This window comes from Triticum aestivum, chromosome 4A, assembly GCF_018294505.1.
Source record: "Triticum aestivum cultivar Chinese Spring chromosome 4A, IWGSC CS RefSeq v2.1, whole genome shotgun sequence".
Classification (NCBI taxonomy): Eukaryota; Viridiplantae; Streptophyta; class Magnoliopsida; order Poales; family Poaceae; genus Triticum; species Triticum aestivum.
In genome coordinates, this window is record NC_057803.1 from 118,518,675 (window position 1) to 118,543,592 (window position 24,918).

Below are 24,918 nucleotides of genomic sequence, written 5' to 3' on the forward strand. Positions count from 1 at the left end.
AATAAAAGTAAATAAGGTGCAGCAAGATGGCCCAAACCTTTTTGTAGCAAAGGACAAGCCTGGACAAACTCTTATATGAAGGAAATGCTCCCGAGGACACATGAGAATTATCGTCAAGCAAGTTTTCATCACGTTCATGTGATTCGCGTTTGGTACTTTGATAATTTGCTATGTGGGTTGACCGGTGCTTGGGTACTGTTCTTCCTTGGATAAGAATCCCATTTATGATTAACCCCTATTGCAAGCATCCGCAACTACAAAAGAAGTATTAAGGTAAACCTAACCATAGCATGAAACATATGGATCCAAATGAGCCCCTTACGAAGCAACTCATAAACTAGGGTTTAAGCTTCTGTCACTTTAGCAACCCATCATCTACTTATTACTTCCCAATGCCTTCCCCTAGGCCCAAACAATGGTGAAGTGTCATGTAGTCGACGTTCACATGACACCACTAGAGGAAAGACAACATACATCTCATCAAAATATCGAACGAATACCAAATTCACATGACTACTTATAGCAAGACTTCTCCCATGTCCTCAGGAACAAATGTAACTACTCACAAATCATATTCATGTTCATAATCAAAGGGGTATTAATATGCATAAAGGATCTGAACATATGATCTTCCACCGAATAAACCAACTAGCATCAACTACAAGGAGTAATCAACACTACTAGCAACCCATAGGTACCAATCTGAAGTTTTGAGACAAAGATTGGATACAAGAGATGAACTAGGGTTTGACATGAGATGGTGCTGGTGAAGATGTTGATGGAGATTGACCCCCTCCAGATGAGATGATCGATGGTGATGACGGTGGTGATGATTTCCCCCTCCCGAAGGAAAGTTTCCCCGGCAGAACAGCTCCGCCGGAGCCCTAGATTGGTTCCGCCTCGTGGCGGTGGAGTTTCGTCCCGTGAGCTAGCTTATGATTTTTTTCCTGGACGAAAGACTCCATATAGCCAAAGATGGGCATTAGAGGGCTGCCAGAGGGCCCACGAGGCAGGGGGCGCGCCCAGGGGGTAGGGCGCCCCCCCCACCCTCGTGGACGATGGGTGGCCCCCCTCTGGTACTTTTTTCGCCCAATATTTTGATATATTCTAAAAATAATTCCCGTGGAGTTTCAAGACTTTTGGAGTTGCGTAGAATAGGTCTCTAATATTTGCTCTTTTTCCAGCCCAGAATTCCAGCTGCCAACATTCTCTCTCTTCATGTAAACCTTATAAAATAAGAGAGAATAGGCATAAATATTGTGACATAATGTGTAATAACAGCCGATGATGCAATAAATATTGATATAAAAGCATGATGCAAAATGGACGTATCAAGCACCTACACAAACAAACAAATACTTGCGCCCAACGCGATAAAGGGGTTGTCAATCTCTTCACGGTTACTTGCAAGGATGAGATCTGATAGAGATAGGTATAAAAGATAAATAAAAGTGTAAAATAAAGTAAAGGTAAATAAATTGCAGCAAGGTATTTTTGGGTTTTTGATTTTATAGATCTGAAAATAATATGATAAAGATAGACCCGGGGCCATAGTTTTCACTAGAGGCTTCTCTCTTGAAAGAACACATACGGTGGGTAAACAAATTACTGTTGAGTAATTGATAGAAAAGCGCAAATTTATGACCATATCTAAGACAATGATCATGAATATAGGCAGCATGTTCGTGACAAGTAGACCAACTCCTGCCTGCACCTACTACTATTACTCCACACATCGACTGCTATCCAGCATGCATCCAGTGTATTAAGTGAACAAGAACGGAGTAACGCCTTAAGCAAGATGACAGGATGTAGAGGGATAGATCCAATCAATATGAATAAACCCCACCTTTTTATCCTTAATGGCAACAATACAAATATGTCCGCTGCTACCCTTTTTGTCACTAGGTGAGGACACCGCAATATTGAACCCATTACAAAGCACATCTCCCATTGCAAGAAAAATCAATCTAGTTGGCCAAACCAAATCAATAGATCGAAGAGAAATACAAAGCTATCTTAATCATGCATAAAAGAGTTCAGAGAAAACTCATATAATATTCATAGATAATCTAATCATAAATCCACAATTCATTGGATCTCAACAAACGCACTATAAAAGAAGATTACATCGAATAGATCTCCAAGAACATCGATGAGAACATTGTATTGAAGATCAAAAAGAGAGAAGAAGCCATCTAGCTACTAGCTATGGACCCGTAGGTCTATGGTAAACTACTCACACATCATCGGAAGGACAACAAGGTTGACATAGAGGCCCTCCGTGATCGAATCCCCCCTCAGGTGGAGTACCGGAACAGGTCTCCAGATGGGATCTCACGAGGACAGAAACTTGCGGTGGCGAAAAAGTATTTTTGATGTGCCCCCGGTATACGGGGAATATTTGGGTATTTATAGATCTGCGATTAGGGTTATAGATGCCACGATGGGCCCACAAGCTCGGCGGGCCCCCTAGGGCGCGCCTGGTGAGCTTGTGGCCCATCTGTGGCTCTTCTGGCCTCCTCCCGAAGCTTCCTAGGTGTCTTCTGGTCCAAGAAAAACTGTCAAAAAGTTTTATTCCATTTGGACTCTCATTGATATTGATTTTTGGAAGACAAAAATAAGGAAAAAACAACAACTGGCATTGGTCACTAAGTTAATAGGTTAGTCAAAAATGATATAAAATAGCATAATAATGCATATAAAATATCCAAAATGAATAATATAATAGCATGGAACAATAAAAATTATAGATACATTGGAGACGTATTAGTTGTTCATGCATCCCTCGCACGTGGCCTCGGTGGCTCGGCCACCTCATTACCGACCGGCGACCCCGACCTTGCGAGCGGCCAGATTGATCACGTGGTCGCCGCTCCGCTCCATCCGCGCCGCGCGATCGACCTAACTAGTCGCTTGCCTGCCCCTCCGCAGGTCCTGTGAAGATTGTCCCCGAGTTCAGCACGCCCCTCCACCGATAGAGCAACGGGTTGCCACTGCATCGCCCCGTTGGGCAGCAGCACCGCCACTCCGTGGTTCTCCCCGTGGCTGGACCAACTTGCGCTTCGCCCCTTTGGGCCGTAATGCCGCGACACACGGCCCATGCCGCCGCCCCGAGGCTGCCCTCGCGGTTGCACCGACCCGTGCTCTACCGCTGCACCGCCGCTTCAAACCGTTGTGCCGCGGCCCGCGGTCCCCGCCGTGGCCCCGACCCGCCTGCTGCTGTTGTGTCGCCCCTTCGGGCCGTAGCGACACGGCCCGTCGTCCCCCACGTTTCGACTTCCAGTGGTATGCGTCGTGCCGCCTCCCTTGGCATGGGAATGCCATCGTCCGCGCCGGTTTTCGTCATGCTATCGGGTTCCTCGCCTACTTCGAGCATCGCCGCCGCGCTCCTAACCTAACCGCCACCGTCGTCGCTCTTTGTAACATCCCAAATTTTCAATTTGGAATGTTATACATAGGTCATTCATGCATATCATATTTTATTGCATTTCGTTTTGTGATCCTCGAAATCCTAAGACCCTCAAGGACCCTCGGAGAGAGTTGGGGATTTTCCTAGTTCTCATATTTGAACTTTTCTCAAATATTGAAACAAGGATCACTTTGGTTTTAATTATTTTTCTCCCCGAAAATATTTCATATTAAAATTATATGAGAGGAGATAATATGACTTCTCCAAAATAAATGAAATGTTGGAGGAAAAATATTAAAATCAAATTGTATTTTTATTTGGGGTTTTATCGCTATTTTATTTAGATTAGGAAAAATATGTGTTTTTCAAAATTGCATTAGAGGCCCAAATAAATGTTCACCTTGTCCGGCGTATTTTCAGAGGACGGGGAAAATTTATTTCAGGATTTTTGGAGTCCGCTTAGTATTTCTTTTCTTCGTTTTTCTGTGCGTCGGAATATTTTAAAAAATGAACCGACTTACCGGGCCATGTCCGGCTAGGACACTTAGCCCGGGGCTTTATAAGCCGTGCCCCGAGGCCCGAGGCCCGAGGCCCAAGTCACCCAGCTCCCGAAACCCTAGCGCCGCTCGCCCGCCGCCGCCACCTTGCCGCCCCGCGCCCGACCCGCCGGAGCCGCGCCGCCGCCGTCCCGCCGCCGCCTCGTCGACCCGCCGGAGGTAGCCGCCGCCACCGGTTTTCACGAGAAAACCATTCGGTTTTCTTTCGAAACCCTAGATCTCGTTTTTTCTATTAGATCGGTTTTTCCGTCGGTTTATTTATTTTGTGGACGTTCGTCCGTACGTTCGCTTTAACGAACGTCGTTCATCCATTAGTCACAGACAACGATCGTTCGTTTGTTAGCCTGTTCGTCAGTTTTTCTTTTTCGAGGGTTTTCCGCGATTATTTTCGATCGCGATTTCTGCCCTGATCTTATTTTAGTTTATCTTTTCGCTCGTTTATCGGAAACAGACGATTCAAGCGCCTGGATCTTCATCTCAAAGCCCTCTTTCCGTTTAACCAACTGGAACAAGATTTTGGTACTGTAAAAATTGACTTTAGTCCAGGTTAGTAATCGGATCTTGTTTCTTTCGCAGTTTGAGTTTCGTTGCACCGTTTGATTTGATTCTTTTTGCAAACCAGAGTTCTTCAGTTGACCTTTCTGGTTAGATCTTTTATTTGAGTTTACCCGTGCATCCTTGCTTGATTGCTTATGTATGCTATTGTTTGTTTACGATAGAACACCCGGAGTGCGAAGCGTGCTACTACGAGTCTTTAGGATTTGTAGATCGTCAGCAAGGCAAGTAACACTTTGATCATACCCCTTTATCACCCAGTTTTTATGCATTAGTTTCAATCTTCACACATTGCATGAGTATGATCTCTTAACATGTGGGTCTGGGAAGTAGATGATGAGGTAGAACATATTACATGTGTTATTATCAAACCCTTGGGAGTTACTTCTACGTTATGCTTATATTGCCATGCTATGCTCATAGACGTGGATTGGGTTTGAGTGTCTCCATGACAGATGTGAGTTGTTAATTAATGGTTCAACTTAAGGTGGCAACTTTAATACACATCTGGGTGGATTGCTTGTGGGCACCTGGAGAATCCAGTGTTGTTCTAGAGTATCCCGGAGTACCCGTGTGATCATCCTACGGTCCGCCACCCAGGCTCAAAGGGATCATAAGACTATTAATGCTAGAAACTTCTGTGTGCAGCCACAAGCCATTATGGGCTCTGGCATAGTTGAGTAAGTAGAGTGAGCTCTTGAAGAGGTGGACTAGCAGATGTAGGCGATTGTAGGTGTACCGGTCCGCCCGGAGTAGAGAGCAAATGCTTCTGAAAGATTGTGTCTCGGTTATCCGTTTGTCAAACACCCTGTAGTGTGAGAAATTCAACGGAGGAGATCGAGTCTTGTGGGGAAAAGTGCGCAAACCTCTGCAGAGTGTATAAACTAATCATGGTTAGTCGTGTCCCCGGTTATGGATATCTTGAGTATCTGGTTCTTGGATTATCATATGGATCTCATCACTCTAAATTAATTTGTTGGGTTGATAATTACTTTTAATTGGGATTGAGTTGGAGGAACCTTCTCGATGTTATTCAACTACCATGATAGTTAAATAAAATATATTCCTTTGTTGTAGGGAAAAATTAGCTTTTTGAAAAACATATTAACCATACAGCCTCCACCAGCCATATATGCATGTAGTGATAGCATTTATCTGTTCATTACTCTCATGTGTTACTTTGCCAGTATATTCCATGAGTTGACCCGTTTTCGGGTGCAACGTATCATGTTGCAGACTTTTCAGACGAGCAGTAAGATGCAATGGGTCATTTGTCATGCATTCAGCTATATCATTGGAGTTGATGGACTCACTTTATCTTCCAAGCCTTCCGTTGTTATCGTATTAGATGGCCTTAAGCCATATTTATTGTAATAAGTTCTCTCTTGAGACATTCGATGTAATAAGTGTGTGATTGCCACTGTGTTATAAATCCTTCGAGTACTATGTGTGTCAGCATTACCGATCTAGGGATGACACTGAAGCACATAGACTTGGCTATTTCAGGTTGGGTCGCTACAAGATGGTATCAGAGCACACGCTGATTGTAGGACACGACCACTAAGACAAGCCATAGGCCACTCTTCTCTACTTATTTCTGACTCCTCTCCATTTTCTACTCTTTAGGATGGCGGGCTCGAGGAACAAGTTTGCACAACTGGATGAAGACACACCTTTTGGATGACACTGGAAGGAAGTCACTAAGTACCTGAACATTGGAATACCAAGCTTCGCCGGGACCTATACCGCCACTTTACCAGAAGAGGAGTGTTGGATGATTCGAGTTCAAGTTCCAGGAAGGACGTTCACGCCAGTCACTAAACCCATAGAGTTTTCCTTTGATGCACCAACTTAGAGTCTAGGCAAGAGTATGGCAGCCCACATTGCTATAGGGCGCATCAGCGAAGTTTACCACAAGGAGCTTAAGGACACTATCTACCAGATTTGTGGGCGCCGAGATGAGCAATGGGAGATGATCAACACCAGGAAGGACAGATCCATTGTAGCATTCATCCAGGAATTAAACCATCACATTCGTCGCCAGGAGAACCAGATGTGAGCAAGCATGATAGATTTGAAGAAGGCGATGATCAGGTTCATGGAGCTAGAAGAAGAGCTTAAGTCTACACGCGATGGATATGAGAAAGAAATAATGATACTTGTGGAGAGGAATGACAACATGACCAGGAAGCTAGGAGTTTTTATGGGAGACCTCGCGCCAGGAGGAGAAGACGATGAACCCAAGGAGATTCGTTCTGAAGTCTAAATCATCATCGACAACACCGACTCTGACCTAAATAGTAGTGATGATGACTATGAAGACGAAGCTGGAGCGAATATCATGGAGTCTTCCACTGATCAAAATTTCTAGTAGACCACCATACTATTAGTAGTACCCCCCCTATGTAAATATTAGTAGTCCGAGCACTGTAACGATAGTTAGACCGACTGTATGCCCTTGCTTGATTGATTGAGTGATATGATACGATTGTGTTTGTCTCATATGCATATCAGTAGTGTTTTCTCATTAGACCTCATTCTATTCTAATCTCTTCCCTCTAAACCCATCGGATGCCTCCCAGACGTAACCCCGGTTTTTCTTTCTCAATGGAGCTCACTCAGTTGATCCAGCAGCAGAATGCCTTGATGCAGTTGTTAGTTCAGAACCAAGGCAACAACAACAACAACCCACCACCACCACCCCAGTTGACAACTTAGCCCGTTTTCTGAGGCTGCAGCCGCCGGTGTTTTCCAGTAGCACCGAGCCAATAGTTGCTGATGATTTGTTGCGCGGGATTGGAAGAGAGTTGACCACCGCAGGTTGCACAGATGCTGAGACGGTGCGTTTTGGCGCACACCAATTGGATGGACCCACAGCCGCATGGTGGGAGAATTAAACAGCCACTTTTCCTATAGCCAATGTCACCTGGGAGCAGTTTCATCAAGCATTCCGCACAGCCCACGTATCCACTAGAGCTATGAGCATGAAGAAGCGTGAGTTTCGCAACTTACGCCAAGGGAACCATACTGTAGGCCAGTATGTGGAGGAGTTTAGTAAGTTATCCTGCTATGCTCCAGATGATGTGGCCACAGATGCCACGAAGCAGGAGAAGTTTATGGAAGGGCTGAATGATGAGATGAGTATGTAGTTAATGGTGGCAACATTTAACAACTACCAGGAGTTGGTAGATAAAGCTCTCATGATCGAAGGGAAGCAACAGCAGATAGAGAGCCGCAAGAGGAAATATGGACAAGGGAAGTACAATTCAGGAGCTCAGCAGAAGCCTCGCTTTACCACGAACTCAGGAGGGCTTACCCATAACCATGGAGGCCACACTCACAAATAGAGGAAGTTCTCATAATCATAATGGCCCCAGGAATGGGAATGGAAATGGAGCAAGCAGCAATCAGAACCGTTCCAATCCAGCTCACTCGATGCGTTCGGTTTATTCGGTTTACATGGTTCGGTTTTTCGGTTTGTATGGTATTAATACTTCGGTAAATACAGTATGAAATTAAAATACGGTTTGGTTTCGGCATATACCAAATTATTTTGGTATGGTTTCAGTATATACCATAAAAACCAAACCTAATGCGAATTTGAAAATGACGTAATAATAACTTACAAATTTATGACTCAAAACACATACTATTTTACACAAATAGTATATAACTATATATATAAGTGTATATGCTTGCATTGATTCATCTGTTGATGGTTATGGACGTGTTTAGCATTTCAAAAAGAGAAAAATAACTATGCCACAAGAAAAAATTACGTGCTTAGTAGTGAATTTGACTCATGTACAAGAAAAATGACAACTTGTATGGTTGTTTATCTCAAGAAATATAAATTTAGTTTTTACTTCGGTTTATTCGGTTAACCGTTTGGTTTTTCGGTATATACCATATAAACCAAAGTTCAAAACGGTATGAAAAGTTCATACCATACCGAAACTAGAAACCATAAAAACCATAAAATCGGTTCGGTTCGGTTTATTTTTGGTATGGTTTTTCGGTTCGGTTTTCAAATGCACAGAGTGAAATCCAGCCACACCTGCCAAGAGGGACCTAAGCCACGTTACTTGTTTCAAGTGCGGGAAGACTGGACACTATGCCACTGACTGCCCTAAAGCGAAGAACGGAAATGGTAATGGGAGCTCTGGGAAGAAGCCCAATCCATTTAACAAAGGACAAGTGAACCACGTGAACATGGAGGGGGTTGAAGAGCAACCAGATGCAGTTATCAGTAAGTTTTTAGTTAAGTCGTTTACTGCAATCGTTCTTTTTGATACTGGTGCATCGCATTCATACATATCAAGGGGATTTGTGGATAAGTATAAGTTTCCCACTAGAGTTCTTAAGACACCTATGCTAGTAACCTCACCCGGAGCCGAGTATATGGCAAGCAGTGGATATTTTCAGATGCCATTAACCATAGGTAGTCATGTTTTCCCCTCTGACTTGATAATTTTGGAGTCGCAAGGATTGGATGTGATACTAGGAATGGATTGGCTGTCGATGTATGGAGGAAACATCGATTGCGCCAGTAAGTCAATTCTGCTTACTACCCCGGAGGGAAAAAGGATCAAGTATGTATCCAGGCATACGCCAAGGAGAACCCAAGTACATTCTCTCACGGGAGTTGTTCAGGAGGAAGTGACTGTTGTGAAGGATTACCCAGATGTATTTCCAAAGGAGTTACCAGGCATGCCGCTAGATCGATACATCGAGTTTTTGATAGAGCTGTTGCCAGGAACCAGGCCTATATCAAAGAGAACATACCGGATGCTCGCGAATGATCTTGAGGAGATTAAGAAACATATTAAGGAGTTATTGGAGAAAGGTTACATCCGACGTAGTTCATCACCATGGGGATCCCCAGTGCTATTGGTTGAGAAGAAGGATAAGTCTCTGAGAATGGTTGTTGATTATCAGGCATTGAATGAAGTGACAATCAAGAACAAGTACCCTCTGCTGATGATCAATGATCTGTTTGACCAGTTGCAAGGAGCTAAAGTGTTTTCAAAGATCGACCTGTGATCAGGTTACCACCAGCTGAAGATTCGAGAAAAAGGATATACCTAAGACAATGTTCACCAGAAGGTATGGGCTTTATGAGTATACGGTTATGTCATTCGGATTGACTAACGCCCCTGCCTATTTCATGAGTATGATGAATAAGGTGTTCATGGAGTTCTTGGATAAGTTTGTCGTGGTGTTCATTGATGATATTTTAGTATACTCAAAGGATGAAGAGGAACATAAGGAGCATTTGCGTTTAGTTCTCGAGGAACTCAGGGAACATCAGTTGTATGCCAAATTCAGCAAATGTGAGTTTTGGTTGAAGGAAGTTGGATTTCTTGGACATGTTATATCAGGAGAAGGTATAGCAGTAGACCCCACCAAAGTTCAGTCGGTCACTGAGTGGTTGGCACCCACCTCAGTTGGAGAGATCCGCAGATTTCTTGGACTCGTGGGATACTATCGGAGATTCATTGAAAATTTCTCTAAGATTGCGAAGCCTATGACGACGTTATTGAAGAAGGAAACCAAGTTCCATTGGACTGAGCAATGTGAAGCAAGTTTCCAGGAGTTAAAGAAATGTTTGACTACAGCCCCAGTGCTTCACTCTGTGCGTTCGGTTTATTCAGTTTACATGGTTCAGTTTATACGGTTTTTCGGTTTGTACGGTATTAATACTTCGATAAATACAATATGAAATTAAAATATGGTTCGGTTTCGGCATATACCAAATTATTTCGGTATGGTTTCGGTATATACCATAAAAACCAAACCTAACGCGAATTTTAAAATGACGTAATAATAACTTACAAATTTATGACTCAAAACACATACTATTTTACACAAATAGTATATAACTATATATATAAGTGTATATGCTTGCATTGATTCATCTGTTGATGGTTATGGACGTGTTTAGCATTTCAAAAAGAGAAAAATAACTATGCCACAAGAAAAAATTACGTGCTTAGTAGTGAATTTGACTCATGTACAAGAAAAATGACAACTTGTATGGTTGTTTATCTCAAGAAATATAAGTTTAGTTTTTACTTCGGTTTATTCGGTTAACCGTTTGGTTTTTCGGTATGTACCATATAAACCAAAGTTCAAAATGGTATGAAAAGTTCATACCATACCGAAACTAGAAACCATAAAAACCATAAAATCGGTTCGGTTCGGTTTATTTTCGGTATGGTTTTTCGGTTCGGTTTTCAAATGCACAGAGTGACCAGTGCTGATTCTGCCGGATATATGCTAGGATTTCCAGGTGTATTGCGATGCCTCTCGCTTAGGACTTGGAGGAGTACTTATGCAAGACGGAAGAGTTGCTTCATATGCCTCATGACAACTTTGACCGCATGAGTTGAATTATGCCACACATGACTTGGAGTTGGCAGCTGTAGTGCATGCACTCAAGACCTGGAGATATTTTCTTATTGGGAACCATTGTGATGTGTACACGGATCATAAGAGTTTGAAGTACATTTTCACACAGAAGGAGTTGAACCTCAGGCAAAGGAGATGGTTGGAGCTTATAAAGGATTATGATATGAAGTTGCACTATCATCCAGGAAGGGCCAATGTCATAGCAGACGCTTTGAGCCGGAAGAGTTATGCCAATACCTTAGTAACATGAGGTTTTCCAAGGGAGTTAGCAGAAGATTTCAGGGAGCTACGTTTAGAGATTGTTCCTAGAGGTTTTGTTACAACCATGGAAGTTCAATCGACCTTGTTGGGAAAGATTCGAGAAGCCCAGAAGGATGACAAAGAAATTGTCGAGATAAAGGAGAATATGAGTGAAGGAAAAGCCAAAGGTTTTCGTGAGGATGAGCACGACACCTTGTGGTTTGAGGACCGTGTATTTGTGCCCAATAATGCCGAGATCAGGAAGTTGATATTACAGGAAGCTCATGACTCACCATACTCGATACACCCCGGAAACACCAAGATGTATTTGGATTTGAAGGAGCGTTTCTGGTGGACTCGAATGAAGAAGGATATTGCCGAGTATGTAACCGTATGTGATGTATTTCAGAGAGTGAAGGCAGAACATTAGAAGCCAGCAGGATTACTGCATCCTATGCCGATACCCGAATGGAAGTGGGATAAGCTTGGCATGGACTTTATCACCGGATTACCCAGGCACCGATCAGGATATGATTCTATCTGCGTAGTAGTGGACCGCTTGACCAAAGTAGCTCACTTTATCCCAGTGAAAACCACATATACAAGTGCGAAGTTGGCCAAGATATATATGACCAGGATCGTATATCTGCATGAAGTTCCGAGGACCATCATATCAGATAGAGGAACACAGTTTACTTCAAAGTTTTGGCACCAACTGCACCAGACTTTGGGAACCAGGCTGGAGTTTAGTACGACTTTTCACCCGTGGACAGATGGACAGACTGAGAGAGTCAGTCAGATTCTGGAGGACATGTTGAGAGCTTGTGCGCTAGACTACGGGTCCAGTTGGGATGATAATTTACCCTATGTGGAGTTCTCGTACAATAACAGCTACCAGGCTAGTTTGAAGATGGCACCGTTTGAAGCCCTGTACGGAAGAAGATGTCGAACACCGTTGATGTGGGATGAAGTTGGAGACCGCCAGTTGTTTGGACCGGATTTTATTAAGGAGTCCGAGGAGAAGGTTAAGCTGATTCGAGATAGACTGAAGGTAGCTCAGTCCAGACAGAAGAGTTATGCAGACTCGAAACGCAAGGAGGTAGTCTATGAAATCGGAGACAGAGCATATCTGTGAGTGTCACCTCTGTGATGAGTTAAGCATTTCGGAGTTAAGAGAAAGTTAGCCCCGAGATTTCTAGGACCGTACCGTGTTTTGGAACACATGGGAGAGGTTGCCTACAAGTTGGAGTTACCTGAAGGACTATCAGGAGTTCATGATATGTTTCACGTTTCCCAGTTGAAGAAGTGTCATGCTGAGATGGCCGATATTCCTCTAAGAGATACAGTGCCCCTGGAAGCAATTCAGTTAGACAGTGATTTGACATATGAGGAGAAACCAGTCAGGATTCTCGATTTTGCCAGTCGAGTTACCCGCAGCAAGGTTATCAAGTTTTGCAAAGTTCAGTGGAGCCACCATACCGAGGACGAAGCCACCTGGGAAAGAGAGGATGATCTACGCAAAGACCACCCACACATATTTTCTAGCCAACCCGAATCTTGAGGGCGAGATTCATCTTAAGGGGGGTAGGTTTGTAACGTCCCAAATTTTCAATTTGGAATGTTATACATAGGTCATTCATGCATATCATATTTTATTGCATTTCGTTTTGTGATCCTCGAAATCCTAAGCAACTCAAGGACCCTCGGAGAGAGTTGGGGATTTTCCTAGTTCTCATATTTTAAATTTTCTCAAATATTGAAACAAGGATCACTTTGGTTTTAATTATTTTCTCCCCAAAAATATTTCATATTAAAATTATATGATAGGAGATAATATGAATTCTCCAAAATAAATGAAATGTTGGAGGAAAATATTAAAATCAATTTGTATTTTTATTTGGGGTTTTATCGCTATTTTATTTGGATTAGGAAAAATATGCGTTTTTCAAAATTATTTCAGGATTTTTGGAGTCCGTTTAGTATTTCTTTTCTTCGTTTTTCTATGCGTTGGAATATTAAAAAAAATGAACCGACTTACCGGGCCGTGTCCGGCTAGGACACTTAGCCCGGGGATTTATAAGCCGCGCCCTCGAGGCCCGAGGCCCAAGTCGCCCCAGCCCCCGAAACCCTAGCGCCGCCCGCCCGCCAGCGCCGCGCGCCGCCGCCCGCCTCCCGCCGCGTTGCCGCCTAGCTCGCCGCCACGCCGCCTTGCCGCCCTACGCCCGACCCGCCGGAGGTAGCCGCCGCCGCCGGTTTTCGCGAGAAAACCGTTCGGTTTTCTTTTGAAACCCTAGATCTTTTTTTATTAGATCGGTTTTTCCATCGGTTTATTTATTTTGCGGATGTTCGTCGCCGTTCATCCATTAGTCACAGACAGTGAACGTCCATTCGTCAGTTTTTCTTTTTCCAGGGTTTGCCGCGATTATTTTTTATCGCGATTTCTGCCCTGATCTTAGTTTTAGTTTATCGTTTCGCTCGTTTATCGGAATCATGCGATTCAAGCGCCTGGATCTTCGTCTCGAAGCCCTCTTTCCGTTTAACCAACTTGAACAAGATTTTAGTATTGTAAAATTTGACTTTAGTCCATATTAGTAATCAGATCTTGTTTCTTTCGCAGTTTGAGTTTCGTTGCTCCGTTTGATTTGATTCTTTTTGCAAACCGAAGTTCTTCAGTTGAACTTTCTGGTTAGATCTTTTTATTTGAGTTTACCCGTGCATCCTTGCTTGATTGCTTATGTATGCTATTGTTTGTTTACGACAGAACACCCGGACTGCGAAGCGTGCTACTATGAGTCTTTAGGATTTGCAGATCGTCAGCAAGGCAAGTAACACTTTGATCATACCCCTTTATCACCCAGTTTTTATGCATTAGTTTCAATCTTCACACATTGCATGAGTAGGATCTCTTAACATGTGGGTCTGGGAAGTAGATGATGAGGTAGAACCTATTACCTGTGTTATTATCAAACCCTTGGGAGTTACTTCTACGTTATGCTTATATTGCCATGCTATGCTCGTAGACGTGGATAGGGTTTGAGTGTATCCATGACAGATGTGAGTTATTAATTAATGGTTCAACTTAAGGTGGCAACTTTAATACACATCTGGGTGGATTTCTTGTGGGCACCTGGAGAATCCAGTGTTGTCCTAGGATATCCCGGAGTACCCGTGTGATCATACTACGGTCCGCCACCCAGGCTCAAAGGGATCATAAGACTATTAATGCTAGAAACTTCTGTGTGCAACCATAAGCCATTATGGGCTCTGGCATAGTTGAGTAAGTAGAGTGAGCTCTTGAAGAGGTGGACTAGCAGATGTAGGGGATTGTAGCTGTACCGGTCCGCCCGGAGTAGAGAGCAAATGCTTCTGAAAGATTGTGTCTCGGTCATCCGTTTCTCAAACACCCAGTAGTGCGAGAAATCCAACGGAGGAGATCGAGTTTTGTGGGGAAAAGTGTGCAAACCTCTGCAGAGTGTATAAACTAATTATGGTTAGCCGTGTCCCCGGTTATGGACATCTTGAGTATCTGGTTCTTAGATTATCATATGGATCTCATCACTCTAAATTAATTTGTTGGGTTGATAATTACTTTTAATTGGGATTGAGTTGGAGGAACCTTCTCAATGTTGTTCAACTACCATGATAGTTAAATAAAATATATTCCTTTGTTGTAGGGAAAAATTAGCTTTTCGAAAAATATATTAACCATACAGCCTCCACCAGCCATATATGCATGTAGTGATAGCATTTATCTGTTCATTACTCTCCTGTGTTACTTTGCCAGCATATTCCATGTGCTGACCCAATTTCGGGCTGCAACGTATCATGTTGCAGACTTTTCAAACGAGGAGTAAGATGCGATAGGTCGTTTCTCATGCACTCAGCTATGCTGTTGGAGTTGATGGACTCACTTTATCTTCCAAGCCTTCCCTTGTTGTAGTATTAGATGGCCTTAAGCCATATTTATTGTAATAAGTTCTCTCTTGAGACATTCAATGTAATAAGTGTGTGATTGCCACCTTGTTATAAATCCTTCGAGTACTTTGTGTGTCAGCATTACCGATCCAGGGATGACACTGAAGCACAGAGACTTGACCGTTTGAGGTCGGGTCGCTACACTCTTCTTCGGCTGCCGCCGCTACCCCCGTAGCCACCGCCACCGCCCATCCATCCCCTTCGTCTTCGTCCAACACCAGCTCATTGCCAGCGTCGTCGTCATCTTCCCTGACCATTTCGTCTAGTCCGACCGCCGTTGGTGACATCGGCCCCACGCGATTGGCACCACAACCGTGGTCAATTCTCCTTCTTTTCTGGCCCCTCCGACTCCTCGACATGGCGTACAGCGCGTGCAGGTCCCTCGTCTACGCATGCCCGGTGCTGGCAACACCGATGTGTGCCTTTGTTCACGACGTGTCCCCGGACCTGGCAAGCCTGGTGCAACACTTTGTCAACTTCGTCTTCGTCCGTCTACGCATGCCCGATGCTGGCAACACCGATGCGTGCCTTCGTCTACGACGTGTCTCCAGGTTTGGCAAACCCGGTGCAACGCCTCGTCAACAATGTCTTCTTCCCGGCGCACCACTACTTCAGCACCATTGCGCCCATGACTAACTCGGCGGCTCCTTGCGCCCGCGGCTCCACGACGACTTCCTCGACACCGTCTATCCCGACCCAACATCGACCACGACATTCTTTGCATGGATATATCGACCATAGCTACACCACCCTATGCTCTCGGCTACCTCGACAACGGCACAAAGACTACCGCCTTGTTTGAGCAACCTCGCCAGTTTCCACTCCAGCCACGACTTCTGCGATGCATCGACCGTTACGACTGTGTGTGTGGGGGAGGCGTGTCCGTCGGCTTGCCTTCGAATTCTTCTCCAGTTCTCATTGTCTGCGTCGCTACCGTTGTGACTGCGAGGGGGGAGGGGGTGTTGAGTATTACGATTATTAGGAAGTATAGGATAGACTAGGATTTGGTCCTGCCTTGTCTTATACTTCAAGTTGGTCGTTGTACTCCTATATATATGACCACGAGGCTCAGGCAATAATACATTGATTCCACCAATCCCTCTCTGTTCCTTCTAACAATATCTATTTCGTGCAAACATGAATCTCTCTCCTCGTCTCTTCTCCTACTTCCACTCTTTCCCAAATTGCTATTTTTGATGAGCTCAACCTTCGTGAGGAACACATTACACGTCGTCCTGTTGGCGGAGCCTCGTGTTGCCGTCATTATTGCCCCATCGTGATTATTTCACTGACAATATGTATAGGGGTGTTTTTGAAGGGCGGTGTGTCTATCGAAAGGTATAGATGGGAGTACTCACAAAGAATTATGCATATGGGCCCTCGTTGGAGGAGGTAAGGGCATCTCCAACGCTGACCCTCAAAACGCTCGCAAACGTCTGGACCGAGGTTCAGACGCTGCAAGCCATCCAACGCGGGGCCCCATCTGTCCAGGGACGCGACCGCTTGTCCAAAATTCCACAAACCGTATGCAAACTAGAGAGAGCTACCTCGGTGGCCGCAGCGGTCGAGGCTCCTTGCCATGAAGCATCGTGTCGGCGGAGGAGAGGGTGGCCAAGGAGGCGGCGCGATGTTCGTGATATTTGACGAGGCATCGACCAGGGTCCTCACGGAGGCCTGGGTCCGCGATTGGTCAGTGGCCACCGCGGAGAGGTCCATGCGGCGACTGCTTCGTCGACATGGACCTTGCGCAAGATCACGGAGGAGATGTCGCTTAGCGACACCTCCGTCATCGCCGACAAGGGAAGGGGCAGGGTTCCCCGACCAGGGGCGGTGTTGGTCGAGGCGGCCCTCCACACGGCGCATGAGGAAGCTGAGCGGCTCCTTCATGAGCGCCAGAGCTTGCCAAGATCAGGGAGGAGAGGTCGCTCAGCTACACCTCTGTCGTCGGCGGCAAGGGAAGGGGTAGGGTTCCCCGACCAGGGTCGGTGTTGGCCGAGGCGGCCCTCCACACGGCACATGAGGAAGCCGTGCGGCTCCTCCACGAGCTACAAACGGCGGCCTGGCAGAGCTGTTGGGCCCATGTGTCCTTCCGCTGCTGGAAGGACCACTCCGACGATGGCGACACGGGCAGCGACGAAGGTGCCGCCGGCCAGCCTTGCCAGACGTATGAGGTCATCGTCCACTACAAATTAGTTTAGTTTTTGTTTTAAGTTTTAGTTGAACGGATGAAATTTCATCTGATTTATGTAAATTATGTGCCCGAACTTATGTCTGTTTGCATGAATTCTGCAGTGTTTGCATGAATTATGTCCAAATTTGTTTGTACTGCGGGCAGATGTTGGAAATGCCCTAAAGCCGTCTTGGTGTTGCCCTTCTATGTTTTCTGACGTATCCTTGGAAAAAGAAATAGCACTTAATTTGATCTTCCGGTATGTTGCTTTTTTCTTTTAGACAATTCCGTTATGTAGCTGAACATGCAGGCTACTGATTTTATTACATGTAACTTGTAACATGTGTACAGTCGAAGTTTGATTACTCGTTATTGGCGAACAGATTTGTGCAAGCTAAATTCGGATCCTGCATAATTATTGGATGAATCTCGGACACATACTTTTAAAACAACTTTGGCAAAACCAAAGGTATGCACAAATTCCTGGGATGAGAACCTCACCAAGCATTAGCAATTACCATATGATATTAAGTCCAAACAAAACAGTCAACACTTACTTGACAAGATCACCTGAATGCAGCTCGTAAAAGGAATACACGAACGCCACTGAAAATTGGTAGTATCTGTTTTTTATATTCTCCAAAAATTCTTTTGAGAAATTAAAATATTACTTTAATTAGTATAACTATATGTAACATAGCAGTTAAAAAAACTATATGTAACATAAAATTGTATTAGCGTACCCTAAAAAAAATATGTCTCTAAAACTACTGAAAATCCCGCAACAATCGTGCGGGTCATCATCTAGTTACCATACATGAAGCATTGAGGTCTCAGGAAGTGGCTGGAGCACTCAGGGGTCAGGGCTTGGGAAGTGGCAAGCTATCTGTCACTCGTATATCTTCGCTTCCACCTCTGATGGCAAAGTATGTGACATGTCACATCTAGCAGTGGAGATGTAATACCACACTCAAGGCCACCAATCGCAAATAACAAGTGATAAAAGTATTTAAACAAACTGCTCCAATGCCACTGCATAATCAAGCTTCCCATTACACGGAACAACATTATTCAAGTATCACAATGTCAGTGCCAACTAAACACCCTGATTTACGACCATTTATGCTTGTTTCAGAACACCACCATCACTCAATGTGATTTACACACAAATCGACACCTTAGCTGCCACGGTAAGTGGTAAAGGAAAAGGGAGAATGCAAAAGAGGAACATGGAAATGCTCGGTCGTCTGGCTTCTTTTTATCTCAAATATGATGCTCACGTAAGGGAAGAACCCTGATGGTGCATACTTGGAGGTATTGAAACTTATGCGATAGAAACCAGGAGCGACATTGTCAACGATATCCATCAGCTGACCGCTGCGTCCATCATTGTTTGTGACCGAAGTGCCTAGGGTTGTCCATCCCTTGAATTCTTTGTTGTCAAATGCCGGGGTACTTGACGCGTCCTTCCACATCTCCAGGTGAACTTCAATTCCAGCTGCTGGCGATCCAAGAGCCGTGTCCAGCACATGGGTTGTGATAGGAGGGCGTGTCCGGTTGGAGCTACCTGTAATTTCAGGAGCTTTATTGGCAGAAAGCTGGGAAAGAGCTCCAAGGTGTGCACCAATAATCCGCATCCGATCTATTTGAAATTTTTAATGAAGCTTAAGAAAGCAAAATTACCAAAAGTTGCACAGATATAAAAACTACTATTGATAGTTACACTGTCATAACTGCATAAGCAAAGTACACAGAACAATCCAGATAATCATGGAGGTACAGACTACAAACAATTCTGGTCCAAGAAATTGATAATAATCCATGCCCAGGAGTTGTCTTTCCAGTGCGCAATCAGCAATGACAAACTATTTTCAATGTTAAGAATGAATCTGGCATTTATCTCTTTCATGTAGGCTATAGTTTCTATTTGTCAACAGACAATTCAGTTGCCTTCAGATAAACAAACAGAGAACCACGTTATGCAAAGTTATTGTTTGTAAGGTTACAAAGAAAGTTATTGTTTGTAATAACTGCAATAGTAGATTTTTATTTAGAGCATCTCCAACAGGCACCCCAAATCTACCTCACGTGCTAAAAACCAGTGTTTGTGTGCGCCGGAGGCAAAAAAAAAATCGCTCCAGCAGGCGCTGTAAAGTAGAGCGCGCTTAACAAACTTTAGCACACGGGTGTGCGCGCGGGCTGCGGAGCTGCAAATTTGGGGCGCCGGATTGTGCGCGCGGGCTGCTGCAGGTGGGGCCGCCGCATTGGGCGCCGTGTTTTTGTGCGTCTGGAAAACCTCCTGCACGCAAAAACACTATTTCGGCGCTGCAAAACTTTTTTAGCGCGCTGCGCCACCGCGCGTCTGTTGGAGATGCTCTTAGTATCAGGCATTGGCAAACACTAGTCAGTATTCTAATGTTTGCAGATTAGATATATACCCCTATGGGGCGCATCCATATTTTCAGCTCAAAGTGAAAAATTACAAAACGTCAAAACAATTCAACTGGTGCCTTTGCATGTACTCCCTCCGTCCCACAATATAAGAGCGTTTTGCAAGTTAACATAGCTTGCAAAACGCTCTTATATTGTGGGACGGAGGAAGTAGCAGTGTAGCACCAATGTACGGAAAGACCAAAAACACATTGGCTTCGTTTGGATATGTATGTATTGGGGGGCTGGGAATTTGCATGGAGTCCAATACTAAATCAACCTTTGTATTGCAATGGGCTCCAATACCAATACAGATGTTTGGATGTACAAAATATTGCAGGTTGAAATTGCTCACTCAATTGAACTGGCTTATGAAAGTGAAAGGACGGAAATTACAGACTTGGTAGCATTGAACAAATAGACCAATAAGACACCAATCTCAGGAAAGCACGAGCATGCGAGGTCAATATCGTTCAAGTTTCAACTATAGGATACATAAGGAAAAAAAGGTGCAAACAAGTGGATAAAGAAGAGCAGATGTCCATTTTACCACAGAATGAGTCAACAGATAATTCAATACCTGCAGCTTTATCCGGTTGGCTAATATGATTTTCACCTGAAGTAGGGGGAGCAGCAGTTTCTGCTGAGAAAAGCTTTGTAAGACGCAGCTCACTTATCTTCAGTTCTTCCTCTGCCGCAGCCTCAAGCTCAACAATTGGCCTATTTGCATAACGCCTCTGGAAAGAGAAGCAGGATGATAAGATAACTTCAAAATCATTACAGAGATAGAAAGAAAAGCATTGTATCAAGGCTTTCTACTAATATGATTTTGTGATCAAGTCATAGCTCGCGCAGTGCACTGTATCAGGGCTAAACTCAAAATTAAATACCCCAGGTGATGCCAAAAGCCAAAGGAACAGAATTTAATTCCAATACAAAATTTCTGGTCCATCGAGGAAGGCCGCTATTGTCATTCAGAAAACAGCAGTTCTTCCATGATTCTGATTTTACTGGTATTCCACAGATAACAATACCGTAACAGCTAACAGAGAGGGCTAATAGCTTTCTTTTGAAGACAAACCATGTTACTGATGCACAAATTGTTGAGATGACCTGAACAGGCATACATGTAAATTACAGAAACCAAATATTGGAGTTTAGGATAGACATATGCAGACCTTAAGCTCAGCTAAGACCTCAGGGGCAGTCCTCCCAGACGCGCATATCATGAACACAAACCCAAACTTCTCCCTGTATTTGGCATTCCACTCGGATAACTCCTGGAAGAGTTGCAAGAAACCGAATTGAGTCCACAAATCAGATCACAGATGCAAGGAACACAGTGAACAACGTAGAACCTGCGCGGTCGAATCAGTGGCTGTGGAAAGCGCAGCTGATTGCTCTTCCTTGCTCCACCTGCAGTGACTAACGATCAGTAACAGAAAGAAGCGAACATTATTGAGCCCAGCAGAAGTAGAATTAAGGAAACTGACTTGGAGACGGATGAGGAGGTGGTTCCAATGGGCGGGTGAGCAGCGAAGGCCTCCAGCCATCCAGTCACGTCTACCTTGATTTGTTCCACGCCGATCCCGATTACACGCAGGTGAGCAGCATGTATCAGTACGGGAAGTGAGGGGTATTCAGACAGGAGGATGGGCGCAGGGAAGAGAGGTTCGGAGATGGAGAGCTACCTACCTCGTTGAGCCAGATGCAGCGGGCGGCGAGTAGTGCGTCGGCGAGAGAATCGAAGGGGGAGGCAGCGGCCAGTGCAGCAGCAAAGCGGCGGCTGCCGTTCACCCTCAGCACATCCTCCACAGTCAGCGGCCTCAACGTCGCCATCTCAACTGGTTGATTTGCTCCACTACGCAAGACAGTGTGTTTGATTTAGAATTAGAGATGTTGAATGGGAGTTGACGGGTGAGGAGATTAAAAGTTCACTCGTTGGTTATTGGAAATGGGAGTTTAAGGTTGTGTTTGTTTGGGGTACCCAAAATCAACAAAATAGTGTTTTCCTACACAATGCATGTTCATGTCAAACAGGACACACAACATTGTCAAATGGAGTTGTGTGATTGTTTTAAAGAAACGCCTGCTGGAGGATGAGGAAACCTTTTGAACAATTTTTGAATATACAGCCCCCATATCACTGAGCTTTCATGCTGAATATATAGCGTTCGTATCATCCCAGCGATTTCTTATACTGTTTCGTACCAGTCCACATTATTAGCAGAGCACACCCAAGCTGCACAGCACACGCAGAGACATGCACAGAGCACACGCCAAACACATGAATCTTATTTGCTGCTTCGTTTGATTTGAAAAAAATCACTTGTCCTGGTTACTAGAAAGACTAGTAAAGGTGAGAAGCAAGACTAAGCCAAGGAGCATCCTCAACCTGTATTTTACTGGTAATTTACGAGGTCAGGCACACTGGAATTTACTTCAGAAGCATTTTCCTGTAATGGGTTGTGTCACCCACGATTAGTAAACTCTAGAAAATGTATGTTGTGATGACTGAATAAGTTAGCTAGCACATCTCTGAGAAAAATGGAGAGAAAGCCCGTTCTTAATAGCCCACAGTTGCTGTGATCATTGCTCTGTATGAACGCACAGAGATGAGAGAGGGAGAGGAGTTTAGGGGCGCTACCTTGGGCCTCGGTGCGTGGTGGCGAACGCAGAGGCAAGAGAGGAGTTGACGAGGAACGGCGGAGCAGGGCGGCCGGCGGCGTCAGAGTTTAAGAGGAACGGGGCGGCGGTGTCGGTAACCTCGGGTGTTGGGCGCGGAGGAGAAACGGAAGCTCGGGGGGGGGGGTTTGGGGGCGGATGGATCCGATCCACCGGCCGGAGGAGCGTAGGGAGTCTGGTCGCCGGAGATCTCTCGGGTGGAGGCAGCTGCAGGACGAGAGGATACCAAGCCCCAGTGAGTTCTATCGGGATCGGGCGAGAGGGCGAGGAGGGGAGAAACCGATCGAACCGTGTTGTGTAGAGCAACTCTACCACATGCCGTATGAGAGCATCTCGATGTGCTATAATCCAATCGTTTATACGTGCCGCCCGCAAAAATATTTGCAGTATCTAAAAATAAATAAAAATCAGGAGGTACTGCACAACTGTACCGCAAAGAAAAACCGGCTGAGGCTTCGGCGCTGCTCCGGCAGTCCGTCTACCCCGACAACGCTCCGGTGGTCACCGTCGACCTCCTCCGCCTGCTCCGGCGACATTTCGGCAGTCCGCCTACTCCGGCTATGTTCTGGCACTCCGCTGCCGAGCTCCTCCGGCGACGCTCCGACCGTCCTATGCCGAGCTCCTTCGCCTACTCCGGCGCTAATGGGTTTAAGATTTTAATATATAGAAACTTGCAAAACGAATCAAAAACTGTAGATTTGAGATATGCAAGGGATAAGAGCATTCCTAGCAGATCTTATAACCGGTCGGTCCGTAAAAAGATTTTATGGGACCATGAGCACTCCGGCAGAACAGTTTTCATAAACCCGTCTCGCAAATGTTTTGCAGGACGCGTTTGCGGGATCTGTTCCGCACCGGAGGGCCCACGTCCCGCAAATACAATCATAGGCACGTATTGACAAGTTCATCATTACTAGTGCATAAAAATTAGTTCATCATCATATATATACATCGCTAGTTTATCACATCCAAAATCATGCGCAATATACGAGGCATCAAGTTAGACTCAGAAATGTGCGATAAAACAAGACAAAAGATGTTCAAATGACATAGAGCAATCAAGCAACATCCTCATTGCTGCGAAGAACGTCACCACCAACACCGCCCTTACCACCTCCATCGCCATCATCCACATTGATCGGAGAGTTCGCACCATCATCTTCACGAACTTGGACCGGAGAGTGAGCACCACCATTCTTACAAACTTGGACCGGAGAGTGAGCACCACCACCAGCACCACCATCACCACCATTCACATGATTTGCCGAAGCACCACCACCCATGCCGAATCCACCATCACCACCACCCATGTCGAAGCCACCACCACCACCAATGCCGAAGCCGCCACCACCACCACCACCACCCATGCCGAAGCCACCTGTCGATGTCAAAACCGGTAGATCGCGGGTAGGGGGGCCCAAGCTGTTAGATCGGATCGATGGGTAACATGAGAAGAACACACAGGGGATTTACCCAGGTTCGGGCCCTCTCTATGGAGGTAAACCCCTACGTCCTGCTCTTGTTTTGTATTATGAAGGTATCGAAGTAGAGATTTGATCTACCTCGAGATCGTAAGTTATGGTCTAAACCCTAGTGGTATGATGAATGAGCGTATGGATGGTCTCCCTCTACGGGCTAAACCTCCTGGTTTATAAAGGCACCAGGGGTATCTAGGGTTACACATGGTCGATTGCCATCTAAGGATTCACATGCCAAATCTAAATATACTTGAAGTACACGCCAAGTGTTCGGCCTCCACACTTCGAGGATCTCTGGAGTCTTGCTTCCTTAATGGGGTGGTAGTCCGGCCCATGCATTAGTCCGGTTGGGCTAGGACCCCCTAGCCCTAGACACCGTCAGTAGCCCCCCAAACTTGTCTTCGAAGCCGAGGTAGACAATCTTCCTCGGATAATATCTTTAGTTGGGCGGTCTTTGGCTTAGCAGGCAAGTTCCACATCGTCGAACGGGTGTGATACTTCACGAGTCATTCTAACGGATGGCTATCTTCCTTTGGTAGAGGCCCAAGTGAGTCCAGCTATATGCAGCTCAAGGCGTAATGTTGTTTCTTCCAATCACAAGCTTACTTAGCCCCGAAGACTAGCAGCGTAGGGGAGCTCGAGGGTCAGTTATTGGCAGCCTTATACTGAAGCGTCACCAATCCTGACACGACATTCGTCAGCCATTACTTATTCGAATCGTGGTTCGAGGCAAACCTCTTACTGGCACGTCGCATCAAAACAAAGATCGTGCCCGCATTTTGGGGGATATCATCAATCAATCGCTTCTTCCCATGCGGCCATAACGGCATGGTAAGCCGAAATGTGGCAATTTTTACGGCACTAAAGAGGTACGCTTGGCCTTTTACTGGCTTATAAAGAGCAAAGAGGGGGTAAATCGAACTCCACGTTCTCCTCCTGCTCCAGCGCCCAAACCCTCCAAATCTCCTCATTTCCAATCTCGAGTCAAAGCTTTGCCCAAGCTTC

At 45.2% G+C, this 24,918-nt stretch overlaps 1 protein-coding gene across 5 annotated transcripts; it reads right to left on the reverse strand.

The window, feature by feature from the left end:
* Positions 1–18,328: 18,328 nt before the first annotated feature.
* On the reverse strand, positions 18,329–22,760 carry LOC123085522 (uric acid degradation bifunctional protein TTL). 5 transcript variants are annotated; one of them, XM_044507167.1, is made up of 8 exons: positions 22,398–22,759; positions 22,146–22,206; positions 21,446–21,611; positions 21,244–21,317; positions 21,109–21,166; positions 20,929–21,030; positions 20,331–20,487; positions 18,329–18,962 (listed from the first exon to the last, which is right to left on the reverse strand). In XM_044507167.1, exons 3-8 carry the CDS (start codon positions 21,587–21,589, stop codon positions 18,499–18,501), a joined length of 999 nt encoding a protein of 332 aa, XP_044363102.1. In that variant the 5' UTR covers positions 21,590–21,611; positions 22,146–22,206; positions 22,398–22,759; the 3' UTR covers positions 18,329–18,498. The 5 variants fall into 5 exon arrangements, with proteins under 5 accessions (XP_044363102.1, XP_044363103.1, XP_044363105.1 ...); XM_044507168.1 differs by lacking the exon at positions 22,146–22,206 and having other exon boundaries at positions 20,367–20,487; positions 22,398–22,760; XM_044507170.1 differs by lacking the exon at positions 22,146–22,206 and having other exon boundaries at positions 18,329–18,887; positions 20,367–20,487.
* Between the last annotated feature and the right edge of the window lie 2,158 nt (positions 22,761–24,918).